Consider the following 13,853-nt stretch of genomic DNA (forward strand, 5'->3'; position numbering starts at 1 on the left):
GTATTGAGATGAATTATGTGTCAAGTTTGTGGCTATCACTGCCTCCTGTAGGAGCAGCTCAGGAGGTGACTTGCACTGGAGATACTGCAGTTACACTGTTCCCTAAGTGTCTAGCTGTCATTGGATGCCTGCACACATGGGAAGATGGTGGCTTGTCAGTCAGCAAACATGCACTTGCATTTTGTGAACTAAGGCTCCTTTTCTGCACTTCTGTCTCCCATAGGTTTCTGGTAAGGATGGAAATTCACTACTTCCTTCAAACCCTTCCCAGTGGTTGCCAGCAGGTCCTGCCAGTAGATCCCTTCACCAGCTATTGTTGAACCTTCCCAGCTTGAGCTGGCCTTTGCTCCTAGATTACATGAATCTGGTAAGCAATAAAGCCCCTTCCACATAGACAGCACTGGTTTATTGGTCTTACACTTACTATGCTGGTTGGAGTTTCAGTAGTACCTTTCCAACCACTACCGTATTTTTCGCACTATAGGACGCACTTTTTCCCCTCCAAAAATGAAGGGGAAATGTGTGTGCGTCCTATGGTGCGAATGCAGGCTTTTGCTGAAGCCTGGAGAGCGAGAGGGGTCCGTGCGCACCGACCCCTCTCGCTCTCCAGGCTTCAGGAAGCTATCCCAAGTCTTGCAAGCCCGGCGGGATGTCCCGCGGGCTCGCAAGGCTTGCGGGCAGCAGCCTGCACCCAAAAGCTGGGGACAGCGGGGAGGCGCAGAGCCGCCACCCCGCTATTCCCCGACCTGATCTGGAGGCTGGCGGGGGGAGAAGCAAGCCTGCTTCTCCCCCCCAGCCCCACAAGCTCGGGGGATAGGGGGATGGCGAAGCGCCGCCATCCCGCTATTCCCCGACCTGATCTGGAGGCTGGGGGTGAGAGAAGCAAGCCTGCTTCTCCCCCCCACCATCCCCACAACCTCCAGATCAGGTCGGGGAATAGCGGGATGGCGGCGCTCCGCCATCCCGCTATTCCCCGACCTGATCTGGAGGCTGGGGGTGGGAGGAGCAAGCCTGCTTCTCCCCCCCCCCAGCCCCACAACTTCCAGATCAGGTCGGGGAATAGCGGGATGGCGGCGCTCCGCCATCCCGCTATTCCCCGACCTGATCTGGAGGCTGGGGGTGGGAGAAGCAAGCCTGCTTCTCCCCCCCCCCAGCCCCACAACCTCCAGATCAGGTCGGGGAATAGCGGGATGGCGGCGCTCCGCCATCCCGCTATTCCCCGACCTGATCTGGAGGCTGGGGGTGGGAGAAGCAAGCCTGCTTCTCCCCCCCCCCAGCCCCACAACCTCCAGATCAGGTCGTGGAATAGCGGGATGGCGGCGCTCCGCCATCCCGCTATTCCCCGACCTGATCTGGAGGCTGGGGGTGGGAGGAGCAAGCCTGCTTCTCCCCCCCACCAGCCCCACAACCTCCAGGCTTCAGGAGAGCCCCACCGCCAGCCCCACAAGCTCGGGGGACAGCGGGAGAGGCGCAGCGCGCCCTTCCCGCTGTCCCCCGACTTGGCTAGAAGGCTGGCGGGGGGAGAAGCCTGCTCCTCCCCGTCGCCAGCCCCGCAAACTCGGGAGACAGCGGCAGGGGCGCAGCGCGCCCTTCCCGCTGTCCCCCGACTTGGTTAGAAGGCTGGCCCAGCCCCGCAAACTCGGGGGACAGCGGGAGAGGCGCAGCGCGCCATCCCGCTGTCTCCCGACATGGTTTGGAGGCTGGCGGAAGGCTTCCTCCTCCCCCAGCCCCGCAAGCTCCCAGAGCGATGCCAAAGCTGCGCGCAGCTTCGGCATGGCTCTGGGTCCCGTTCTGGGGGAGGGGGAAGCTCGGGCTTCCCCGCCCCAGCCCCGCGCCTGGCGGGGGGGGGAATAAATTTTTTTGCCTTTATTTCCCCCCCCCAAATCTAGGTGCGTCCTATGGACCGGTGCGTCCAATAGTCCGAAAAATACGGTACTTATAATGTGGTGGGGGCAGACAGAGAATCTACACTTCCTGCTTAGTTATTGGGTGAAAGAGGTCAACATACATATACTCTGCTGAACTTTCACACAAACTATAGTGTGTTCTGGGTGTATTTGAGATGAAGTATTAGTAACAGTTCTCAAAACTAATAGAGACAGTGGAACAACAAATGTGGAATGAAACTTTGTGGATAAAGTGCCTTACATACACAAAGCAGTAGAATACACACATATACAACACAAATTATACATATATATCCTGCCTTCCCACAAGCATTGCTTTCAGCGATGAACGTTTTGATTCTGTAAGCGTAAGATTTACCCTCTGCCCCAGAAATCCATTTTCTGGGGTTTTCTATGAGTCACTGTTCCAGGCATGCCTTTTGATTGGAGGGCAGCCTCTTTCAAAGGCTTTTCTCTCCATTGGGAATGATTGGATGCTCCAAACTCACCCAGTGCAGAAATGAGACGGGAACACCTTTCTTTCCTTCCCACAGAGGCTAACCAGAAGGAGGGAAAGCTAGAGGATAATCATGCATAGGGAAACTGCAGGCAGCTTCTCCCATAGATGAGCACTTCTTCTTCTTTAAAAAATAATTAATTTCCCACAGCGTGCTAGTGTTCCCCTGCACATTGGGGTAGACTCAGATATGGTCATGCTTGGAGTAGACCCATTAACATGCTCAACAATTTCATGGACCTACACTAAGCATTATTAAGTCCCAATTCTGACCATAGTTTATGAATGATCTTCAACGCAGCCTAGCTATTGCTGGACTACAACCCCATTGGCTTCAAGTAGCATGACAAACTGGTCAGGGATTATGAGAGTTATAGCCGAGCACTATGTGGAGGGCACCATGTTGGGAAAGGCTGCATTGCACTACATCACGGCAGGTAAACACAGCATCATCACTCAGGCATAGTGAAAACTTTTCAAGGAGGAAGGAGAGGGAAATTACTTACGATTTCTGTGGCACTGATTTGGTTGCAACTTTGCCAGCCGGCTCTCCCCATTCTGAAAAGAAAGAAATCACATCCATATAACTGCACTGAATTTAACAGCACCCTCAAGAAAGGCTTAAGTGACATAACAACTGTTCCACAACACATTAACACAACAATGTGAAGAAACAACATCTATTTCAGCAGCGCACTGATTAATTTTAAACCTGTTGTCTTAATGATACTGTATAGTGGGCCGAAAATTATAACTGATAGTTTCCAATAATATGAGGGAAGACCTACTTTGAACTCCACATCCTGAGGTCAGATGCTGTGGATCCTGTAACAAAAGCACACAAAATGTCAACATTAGTTAAGAACTTAAGAAGGAAAACCTGTATTTTCTCCTTAGACTAAGGCACCAAAGTGACCTTAATAAACAAAAGAAGCCCCTTACAGTATGTAGTTCTTGCAACAACAATGGCACCAGAGAGAAACATTTGTTCATTTGTACACTCAGAGAAAACTATTGAATTGTAGCCAATTAGGGCCCCTTCTGCATTATGCGTTTAAAGTTATAGCATGGCTTCCCCTAAGAATCAATGGAACTGTGGTTTCATGAGGGTGCTGAGAGTTACTAGGACACCTCTATTACCATCAAGTAGCTATGTGCATCTATGCCTATGAGTTGGATCATGATAAATTAAGGGGGGTTTTTTTGGACTGGGCAAGTGAACAGGCAATCTTTCTACAGGGCTATGCCTGAGCCACTTGTTTCTGCAAGCATTGACATATGAACCAAACAAGGCTCTGATATCACCATCAGAGGTCCATCTTTGTAAGCCTCCTCCATGAGTGTGGCCCAGAGTGTGGCAACACAAGGATGGGGATTTTCTACAGTTCAGCTCCATGGTTGTGGAATGTTCTCCCTGGGTGGGCTCGCCTGGCACCATCATTATATATCTTTAGGTGCCAGACAAAAACTTTCTTCCATAACCAGGCCTTTGGCCTTTATGACCTTTCATAAGTGGGTAGGATGTATTTCCTTTCCCCCTTGGTTTTAATGTGTCTATGTGGGGTTTCTTGTTGGCTGGTTGGTTGGTTTTAAGTTGCTTTTGGTTGCCCTGGGCAAGATAAAGCAAATAACAAAAATAATAATGTCCTAGGTGATGGAGTAGAGACAGTGCCAACTTGAAGTTTGAGCCATCTTTGGTCAAGGAAGCAAGATAAGAGTGTTAAGCAGCTTCTGGGCAGGTAGAGAATCAAATAATATAAAACTGTAGAGTTGGGACCACAAGGGTCATCTAATCCCACACCCTGCAATCTAGGAAGCATTTACCCAACATGGGATTGAACCCATGAGCCTGAGATTAATAGTCTCATGCTCTACCGATTGAGCTATTCCAGGTTTTGATAAAGTACCACTTCTGGCAATCTATCGGGCTTGTCCCTGGGATATGATTCAGTGTCCGTAACAACCTTCCCAGACAACTACAACACCTCCTGGGACCGGACATCGCCTGTCACACACTTCACCAGGATAACTGACCTCCAATTCTTCAAATTTCCCCCACCCCTCTTCTGTAGCTGGCCAGCCCTTCCAAGATGTCTCTATGGGGCGCACAACAACATTGTTGATATGCATAATTAAGTTGAATACATTCAAGGCTGAACTGATGCCAGTGTAGCCAAAACAGTAATCTAATTCAGCTGAACCAACCTATGGTCTTGATGCCCAGTCTGCATTTCAAAGTCCACTCTTAACCTACCTGTGCCTTGCCCGAAATGGGAAACTTATTCTGTTCAGCTTTTCCAGGTGTGTGTATAGCAGTAAGTGGTGGAGGCCAGGAATGGGTCATCTCCTAGCAAGAGAACAAAGAAAAATCAGAAGAATGTAGTCCACATTATACCCCCGTCTATTTTCTCTGGGTTGTAGCCAATGCAAGTTCTACTCAGAGCAGAACCACTGAAATTCATTGCCATGGCTACCTTAAGTTCATTAATTCCAAAGGATCTATGGTGAGTAGAACTTTGTTGGCTACAGCCTTCTATTTTGCTTATGATTTAATGAGCATTCAGAAAGACATTGACCATTTAAAATATATTTAAAGTACAATGATACCACTTCAATAGTCATGGCTTCCCAAAAATAAGTTTATTAAGGATTCTGAGTGTTGTTAGGAGGCCCCTGTTTCCCTCCTAGAGCTACTATTCCCAGAGTTCCCTGTGAAGAGGGATTGTCTGTTAAAGCACTTAGTGGATTGTAGCTCTGTGTGGGGAATGGGGTGTCAAGATTTTCACCCCTCAGTGTAATGATTTCAGAACAACCAAACTGGATAAGAAGAGTAATATTCAATGTTCATCTTCATTTTCTCCAGTGAAATACTTATTCCCAACACAGAAGCTCATCCTTGTTCTAAGTTAGCAATACAGCTGGACCTGATACACACTTCCGAAACACTGTTAGGGAATAATCAAGGTTTCTTCATTCACTTATTTGTGGAAAGAATTAAATGTCTAAGATTGGAAGGATTTGAAAAAATATCTGAGTATCACAGAAGTAACAGAAATATTTTAAAGTGGGGTGTAATGGAAGTTCAGAAAATCAAACCAGGGTTTACTTCCATGTGGTTTGGACTTACAGAGTCATGTTAGCTATTGGAAAGGGTGCAGAGTTTATGCACTGAAAGAAAAGGGATTAAACGACAGTTAAGTGAGTATGGTTTTGTTGGCTTCAGAGTTGCACAGCTTCCGGGTCATGTGGCCAGCATGACTAAGCTGCTTCTGGCGAACTAGAGCAGCGCATGGAAACGGCATTTACCTTCCCGCCGGAGCGGTACCTATTTATCTGCTTAGCAAAGTGTACTCCTTCCTGGAAAATTTATTTAAATATTGTTTTAATTGACACGGTGTGTTTTATTATAAGGGCTAGGCATGCACACTTCTCCAGCCAAGTCTCCTCCTCCTTTTTCTCCCCCCCCCCCTTCCAACCATCCTTTTAAACTAGCTGTACATGCCCTGAGGTAAGGAACTGAGAAGGATAGCATACAGAAGATGCTTAATGAATAGCTAGGGGAAAAGAAGCAACAGCAGCATAATTTGTCTGCAAGGCTGTAGGGTTAATGGTTCCTACACTGCTCAGAAGGACTGGAGAGAATTAGCAGGAGGCTCGTGTAATTCTGCAAGGCAGGTTTGTGAAGCAGTTGCTGCAGGAGGAACTCCCGTCTACAAGTAAGAAACGCCAAGAAACTTTCAGTAAATGAGCCCAAGGAATTTGGAGTAGCATCAATTGCTCTCTTTTCAAGTGATTGGTTGTCTTAAAAGGAGGCTGGCTAGATTGATAGTGGGTAGATTTATCATGAGCTGAGAGGCTACCAGTAGTTGCTGGCAGGGTGGTTTGGTGAAGGTGGGGCTTCCCAACACCATGCATCACTACCACTTATGGAAAGGGAGAGGGGCAAGGTAGCAGTGGAGCTTGGCATGGTGTGCGTGCAGCATTTGGAGCATTGGATTGGCTCCAATGCTGTGCTTGCACCATGCTGAGCTCCCTTCTGCCTTCTTCCCTCTCTCCTGGTAAGCAGAAGTGATGCATGGCATTAGGAAACTGGGAGAGCAGCCCAGCATCAGCCCCACTGCCCCACCAGCTGCCACTGTAGGCAATAGTATCTAAATAGAACTTCCATGTTCGGATGGAACATGGGGAATAAAAATATGAGTAGGGTTATTGCCTTTGACTTCATATCTCACTTGCAAGTTTCTCAGGTGTTAAGAGTTTGCCCTAAAGCTATCAGAGCTGTGGACTTTTTCTCAGAGTCTCAGGGGAAGCAGTTAAATCAGAATTGAAGACATAATTGCCAATATTGTGCTTTGCTGAATCTGAGCTGCCTTAAATCCGTGCTGTGTTATTTGTATATTATGCAATCTGAGTGGAGGAGCCTTTCCTAGATGGTGGCCTCAGTGTTTAGCTCCTCACCTCTGGAGGGCCAGATTTGACAGTGGGGTTCCCAAATGCCAATCACCTGACATCACAGTGACATCAGGGGATGGGACACTTTAAAGGCTCAAGGCTTCAGAGTGAAGGATGGGGCTGTTTGAAAGCCTTTTTGCAAATCATCCCATGCTGCTCTTTAAACCTCTGATCTCTTGGGTGTGGAGTTCCATTATGCAAGGGTAAATCCAATGGAACAAACTGCTTAGCACTGCACTGGACAAAAGTCACAGGGTTGTATCAAACATAAATCATACTCAAGAGTAGACCCACTAGCCATGCCCATTATTTTCAATGGCTCTACTCTGAGTTGGGCTAACATGAGATGCAACCCATAAAATTCCAGCTTACCAATGGAGCAGCAACACATATGTAAAGCTGCATCAAAGGACAGGAGGAGTAAAGCTAATTTTTTTTTAAGAACTACTAATACTAAGTAACATATAATTTTATCTCTGAAAATTTTAAAACCCTGGCAGGGTTCTTTCCACAAAACAAAACAAAACCCTCCTGCCGCTTCTTGTTCTGCATGGGTGGTTTTTTAAGGGGTATGTGATAATTTGTTCCATCCATCTCAAGAAGTACAAACAAATTAAGAAACAAACAAAAATACCCTACCACATAGGCTTCCCTTAAAAATAGCCAACACTTGGGCTTTGCTCCAAGAAGAGAATGTAATTACAATTTGCAATTGTCAGACAAGGCTGGAAATATCCAAAGGCATTTATTTGCATGTATGTATGCATGTATGTTCAGACTGTTTCCATTTCACGGTGTAATCAATTCCAATTCCATACACAAAACTTAGCTGACAGTTGCAAAACAGATTGATGCACAAATGGGAGCAAGGTTGACGTAAATGTTTGGGACATCAGCGGCAGGCGTCTACTTCCCAACATTGACTCTGCATTTTCTGCCCCTGTCCGGAGATCCTTATTGAGACCTTGTGAAATTGACAGCCATGTGTTGTTTTTCATGCAATTCTGCAATCATTCAGAACCCAAAGCATGATAATTATTGTGTGCAGTTCTGGTTGTCTCACCTCAAAAAGGATATTGTAGGGTGGGGAAAGGTTCAGAAGAAGGCAACCAAAAAGGAGGAAAAGGCAGCCAAAATGAACAAGGGGATGGTGGAGCTACTCCCTTACAAGGAAATGTTGTAGTGTATGGAGAAAGAGCTGTTGTATGCCAGGTTGCAATTTATGTGGCAAGCAAGTTGGAGAAATTTGGCAGGAAAATAAATGGAAGAATCCATTGCAAAGGCTCTCTTCAGCACAACACAGCCCTGTGCATCCACCTAATGGTCTTGAGTTTATAATTTAGTATCCCATTTTAATGAAATGCATTCATGGCTTATACGAAGCAAGTTAGAATTAAACCAAGGAAATGGAGAATTCAGGCTCTGAATCCTCCTATGTGCTAAATTGAGTGCTAATGTGCCACTGGCTGGGATTGATGTGTTTAAATCCTTGAGGATTTTGGCTGGACTCATCTTGGGCCTTTTGCAAAGATGCAGATTAGTGACGGACTCCAGTGGTTTGGAGGCTTAGTGCATAAAGTAGAACTAAATGGTTTCAGGAATAATTCCACAAACAGGCACTGTGACAGTTTAGTTTTGTCCTTTAGAGAAACCAGAGAAGCTTCTTTTTTGGTGCTTTGGAAATCAGTGCTTCTGAAATGAAATGCACTCCATGAAATGTTTATCCTACTGAATCTAGCATCATGAAGGGCTCTATATCCACAGATTCTCTGCTCAGGGACTTCTTCCCAGAGAAAGGGTGGATGGCTCAGGTTATTTCTGTTCTGTGTCACTTTTATATGTGTTCTGTTATAGGTCTCCTTTGATCTGTTTTCTGCACACACACACACAAAACATATCATGCACAATGAATTCACATTTAAATTGTGTGCATTTCCACTCAAAGTATGTATTTTACATGTATTCTTTCCATAAAATGCATTTTTTGTAAGCTTTTCAATGCATTTCCCCCTAAATTGTGTATTTTTGTATGCATTTCTACAGCATATTTTGACCAGAGAGAGACCAGAGAGCCCCAATGAGTATGACCCCAAGACCTCAGATGGGGTTCTCTCTCAGCCCTACCTGAAGATGCTGAGGACTGAACCTGGGACATTCTGTATGCATATCAGATGCTGTACCACTGTGCCATGGCCCTTCCCCATGTTCCTTATGTTCCTAAGAAAGGAGGGATATAAATGTAAGAAATAAATATTTGCAAATAAATCTAATTTTGTGAGCATCAGTTCAAGTCATTCCTTCTTTATTGGCTTTTCCTCCCTGAAGGTTGAATGTCTGGAGTAACTGTACCCCAGAAGATAACTCAGAAACTTCAAGTGGTTCAAAATGCAGTGGTTAGATTACTGGCTGAGGCTCCCTCCAGATCTCATATAACCCCTGTTTTAAAACAGCTGCACAGGTTGCCAGTTCATTTCTAGGCCCAGTTCAAGGTCCTCATGTTATGTTTAAAGCCCCAAATGACTCAGGCCCCAAATATCTGAAAGAGTGCCTCCTTCCCCACAAGACCGAATTGGGGGCTAAGATTAGCAGAGAGTGCTCCATTGGTTGATCCACCAACCTCTGAAGCTCAGGGTGTGGTGGACAAGGAAAGGACATTCTCTGTGGCAGCCCCTAAGTTGTGGAACTCCCTTCACACAGAGGTACATCTGGCACCTTCATTTATACAGCTTTTGGCAAATGCTGAAGAGGCACTTCTTTACCCTAGCTCTTAACACCTGAGATGTATGCTTCAGGACCTATCTAAAAACAGGTTTTAAATATTTTTTTAAAATATTGTGCTTTAATTGTTGCAACCCACCTTGGAACCTTAAGGTGAAAGGTGGTTAATAAATTGAAATGATAATGATGATGGTGAAAATGGTCTGATTGCATCCCACATTAATATTACCTCCCGGCAATGGCAACACACACTGCATTGTGGGTGATAATGATTATGGGATTCTAGCCTAGGAATACTCAGGCAAAAGAAGACGGTTCAGGGCATTCAAGAGCAAGCTCACAATTTCTCAATGGTGTTATGAAATACAAATGATGCGGGAATCCTCAAGGTTCTCCTTGTCCTTACTCCCTAAAAGCTACAACCTTCAGAAATATCTAGGGAATGGAGAAACTCACCTAAGAGAAATGGTCACAGCATTTGGGGGGTGGGGGTGGGGTTTCTTAATATAGAGAAAAGACAAGCAATAAGAGACGTGATAAATGTGTTTAAAAGTATGCACAGAGTGGAGGAAACAGATAGAGAAAAGTTTGCTCCCTCTCTCATAACACCAGAACTCATGGAGGTTAAATGAAATGTTGGAACAGGGCAGACAAATAAAGCACTACTTCATAGTTAAGCTATGGATCTCATTCCCACAGGAGAGAGTGATGGCCACCAACTTGGATGGCTTTAAGAGAGGCTTCCCCAGATTCATGGAGGTTAAGGCTATCAGTGGCTACTAGTCATGGTGGCTATGCCTCCACAGTCAGATGCATCATTCCTCTGAATACCAGTTGTTGGGAATCAAAAGTCAGGAGAATGTTGTTGTGTTTAAGTCCTGCTTGTGTGCTTCCCTTAGACATCTGTGAAAACAAGATGCTAGACTACATGGGCCATTGCCCTGATCAAGTGGGACTTGTCCTGTGTCCTTAAATTAAAGTCACAAAGGTACAAACCCTTCACCGTCTTCTCTTAAGTATCACGTTTTTCAGTCAGGGCAAGCCAAGAGGGCACAAAATACTGTTGCCGAGAAATTCAGGAAGGCTTTGAGAACCCTGACTTTTTTTTCTTCCTTCCTTTCTTTTAAAGAACAGATCTTAATTATTACTACAGCATGCATTGCCTTTGTTGCCTCCAGCTGGTCATCAAACACTAGCAGGCTGTTCATTAGCAACAGTTTATCAGGGGGTCACACAGAAAGAGCTGGATAGACGCCCATGTAAAGACCACCCAGAAGAACCGTGATTACTACACTAGTTAGCCCTAAGCAGTGAATGTTATTCATAACTCCTGCAAGTGTCAAGCAGTGACAATTACCAGTTATCATACAAAGCGGAACTGGAGTAAACCTGCCAAAGAACACTGTTTTCCCCCCTCCTACCCCCAGTGCAACATGCAATTTATTATCAAGTTCCAGCAATTACAAAATGGAGTTGTTGATCTCGCTTTGCTGGAGAGATACAAAGGCTAGACTTGGTAATGTAGCAATCTCTTTCTCTTTCTTACAAGGATAACTCATGTTCATGTTCAGAGAGAGAGAGAGAGAGAGAGAGAGAGAGAGAGAGAGAGAGAGATATGCCCTAAAATGACAACTCCACACTGGCAAAAGGAGACAGAACAACGCATTTAGCAAAATCCCCCAGCCCAAGTCTTTTCAAAGAGCAACCGTCGGTAGAGCTGCTTCTGAGGACTATTCTCCTTTTTCAGACGCAATCGCTTCCTTGTAGTGTTCACTTATCACATTAAGAAAAATGGTAATGAAGGGATCATGACAACTTCTTTTTGAAAGTGACAAAGGCAGAATTGCTCAGGCGAAGAAATAAGGAAGAATGATCACTACTTTCTTGGAGAGAGGCCTCCAGTGAGCAACTCAAGAGTACTGCTCACTTTCTGTTGTTACTTGAAAGCCGGAGAAAGAGAAAAAGTGGCAGGCAGCTCCAGGTTTACATCTGAGCAGAGCACCTGCGCTTCAAGGGATCTTAACACCATTCTCCCCTCAGGGCTTCCTACAGCATCACATTTCCTGTTTCTTAGGGCACACTGCCTTCAAAGATGTTTCAAGTGCACACCTAGATCATGCCTAGAAGGGCCTCCTAATTCTGCCTATGAGGCTGTTTTCTCCAAGTCCCACCCTCCTGCCCTACCCTGACATTCTATGGGACAGATAAAGAAGTGAGGTAAGCACCGATCAGCTGACCAGTGCTTACAGCAAAACCCACAGGAAACGATGCCTTTGACCATATGGTTTGATTTCAAACCACACAGGCAAAGGAAAATGCTTCAGCTGACATCATGGTGACATCACATGACCAGCAGTTTTTAAGCCCCACTCATCTGTCAATGTGGTCAACACAGGTTAGAAGATAGCAGGATGTAGTAATTTGTGTAGTACCTAGCCTATTGTACAAATGTGTAGTTGCTCTACCTACTTTTGCCTCTGGCACCACCTACTACTGGTATGTGGCCCTTAGGATATTGCTTGGAAGGGAATATGGTCCTTGGGCTGGGAAAAAAATTCCTAAGTCCCTGTAGCTCTCCTGCCAAACTTCACAAAAAGCAGAATTCATGCCAGGCATGTGGTTCCAGTCATTGTTCATTGCTTGAAAATTCTAGCTGCCATACTGAAATCTGCCCCATGTATGCCACATGTTCATTCTGGGCCAGTCTGGTTCCCAATACCTCAAAGATTACCATTTTCCAGCTGAGCATACTTGCTGACTGAGTTCTAGTCAACAGACTTTGTTGTCTTTGGAACAAGAAGAACACTACGCTTGGTGTAGGGATCTCAGTGTGGCTGCTCAGAGACGTGGTTGAAACCTTCTACAACAGTTTATCAGATATTCTTATAACTAAAATTCTCTTGTATTGAGATAGGATTTCTTTGGGCTACTTGATTTGCATTTGTTCCCAAGTTATTGTTGCAAACCACTTTGAGCAACTGGAAAAGGGAAAAGTGATATATACGTTTAAAAACAAAACAAAGTAAATGTGTTTCTCAGGTTCATGCTGGCCCTTTCTGACAACAACAAAACGACTGGGCATGTTCTCTCCTCTCCACTCAATTCTCCAAATGCCTTCAGGGGAAACATAACATCAAAGGTGTTATTGACTCTAGGTCTGGTCTCATGCTATTTTAAACTAATGGTTAGTGGGCCTTTGAGTTTTGCCAACCAGCCTGCAGAGTATGTTCTGTCAATAAGCAATGCAAGGATGTAATGCTATCTACAGTGGTGAAGAAGTGTTCGTATTAAAAGAAAAACTGGCAAGGAATCTTGAACCAGAGAGTCAAGACAAATGTGCTCCCCAAAAACTCAGTTAAAGAAAACAATACTTTCCTGACCAATCTCTAATTTTTGTTGGGGGTAAGAGCATTCCCCATTGCTGATAGGCACCATCACACAGTTTCAGTTAGTTTTTAAAAACATCTGCTCTGTATGATGTGCAGACCACACGTGGTTTGCCAGCTAACACCCATCTTTAAATGTTTTGCTCCTTGTAAAATATCTTTGCTTCTGGACTTAGACTTTATATATAGGAAGTCTTGGCCCAAAGCTGATAAGGAACAGAAAACAGAGGTCTCTAGTTAATTTACATTTCTTTTGACTGAGGGACTGTTGACCAAAAACCAAATGCTTAAAATGGGGGGAAACAAACCCCTCTCTAGCAACTTCAGTCTGGAGGTACATGCTGTAGAATATGTAGGGGTGTTGCTAGAAAGGTCACAGGTTCAGTCCCCAGCATCTCCAGTTCAAAGGCTCAAAAAGCAAGTGAGGTGCCTCTAAGATACATTTTTTAGGGGCCATAGGATTGCATTCCAAATTCTCTCTCTCTCTCTCTCTCTCTCTCTCTCTCTCTCTCTCTCTCTCTCTCTCTTTCTCTCTTCCATGCAAAGAAGCTGAGCCAGTCTTGATGTGGACTTTTACTAGCCTTTACATCTCAATTTCCACTGCTGATTTGTCTAACATATTGGGGATATCGAAAATATTGCCGAGCAAATGAAACTGGGCCAGATTTATGATGCCTCGCTGAGATCTACTTATGTGACCCTGATGCTGCATTGTCTTAAGCTCTGCATCATCATCATCTCCACACCTGTACAAATGATTAGTGTTTGACACAGAATATAAATTTTCTGGGACAGATTCCATCCCCCTCAACGTCTAATTATTGCACAGCTGGGAACACGCAGCATATGTAAAACAAGGGAGATGCGGCCAAAGGGCAATTTTCCTGTGTCAGG

The 13,853-nt window shown here is 45.1% G+C and overlaps 1 protein-coding gene across 7 annotated transcripts in view; it reads right to left on the reverse strand.

The window, feature by feature from the left end:
* The window catches only part of AFF2 (ALF transcription elongation factor 2), a 398,976-nt gene that overhangs the window by 150,476 nt on the left and 234,647 nt on the right, over positions 1 to 13,853 (reverse strand). For 5 of the 7 annotated variants that reach the window (XM_077922546.1, XM_077922543.1, XM_077922544.1 and 2 more), the window contains 4 exons: positions 8,980 to 9,072; positions 4,658 to 4,750; positions 3,192 to 3,228; positions 2,910 to 2,961 (listed from right to left, as the gene is read on the reverse strand). In XM_077922546.1, coding sequence (XP_077778672.1) covers positions 2,910 to 2,961; positions 3,192 to 3,228; positions 4,658 to 4,750; positions 8,980 to 9,072 — 275 coding nt within the window. The remainder of the gene's footprint in view (positions 1 to 2,909; positions 2,962 to 3,191; positions 3,229 to 4,657; positions 4,751 to 8,979; positions 9,073 to 13,853) is intronic. The other 2 variants (XM_028714336.2, XM_028714334.2) reach the window with 1 other exon arrangement.

Source organism: Podarcis muralis, chromosome Z (genome assembly GCF_964188315.1).
Source record: "Podarcis muralis chromosome Z, rPodMur119.hap1.1, whole genome shotgun sequence".
NCBI classification, from domain to species: Eukaryota; Metazoa; Chordata; class Lepidosauria; order Squamata; family Lacertidae; genus Podarcis; species Podarcis muralis.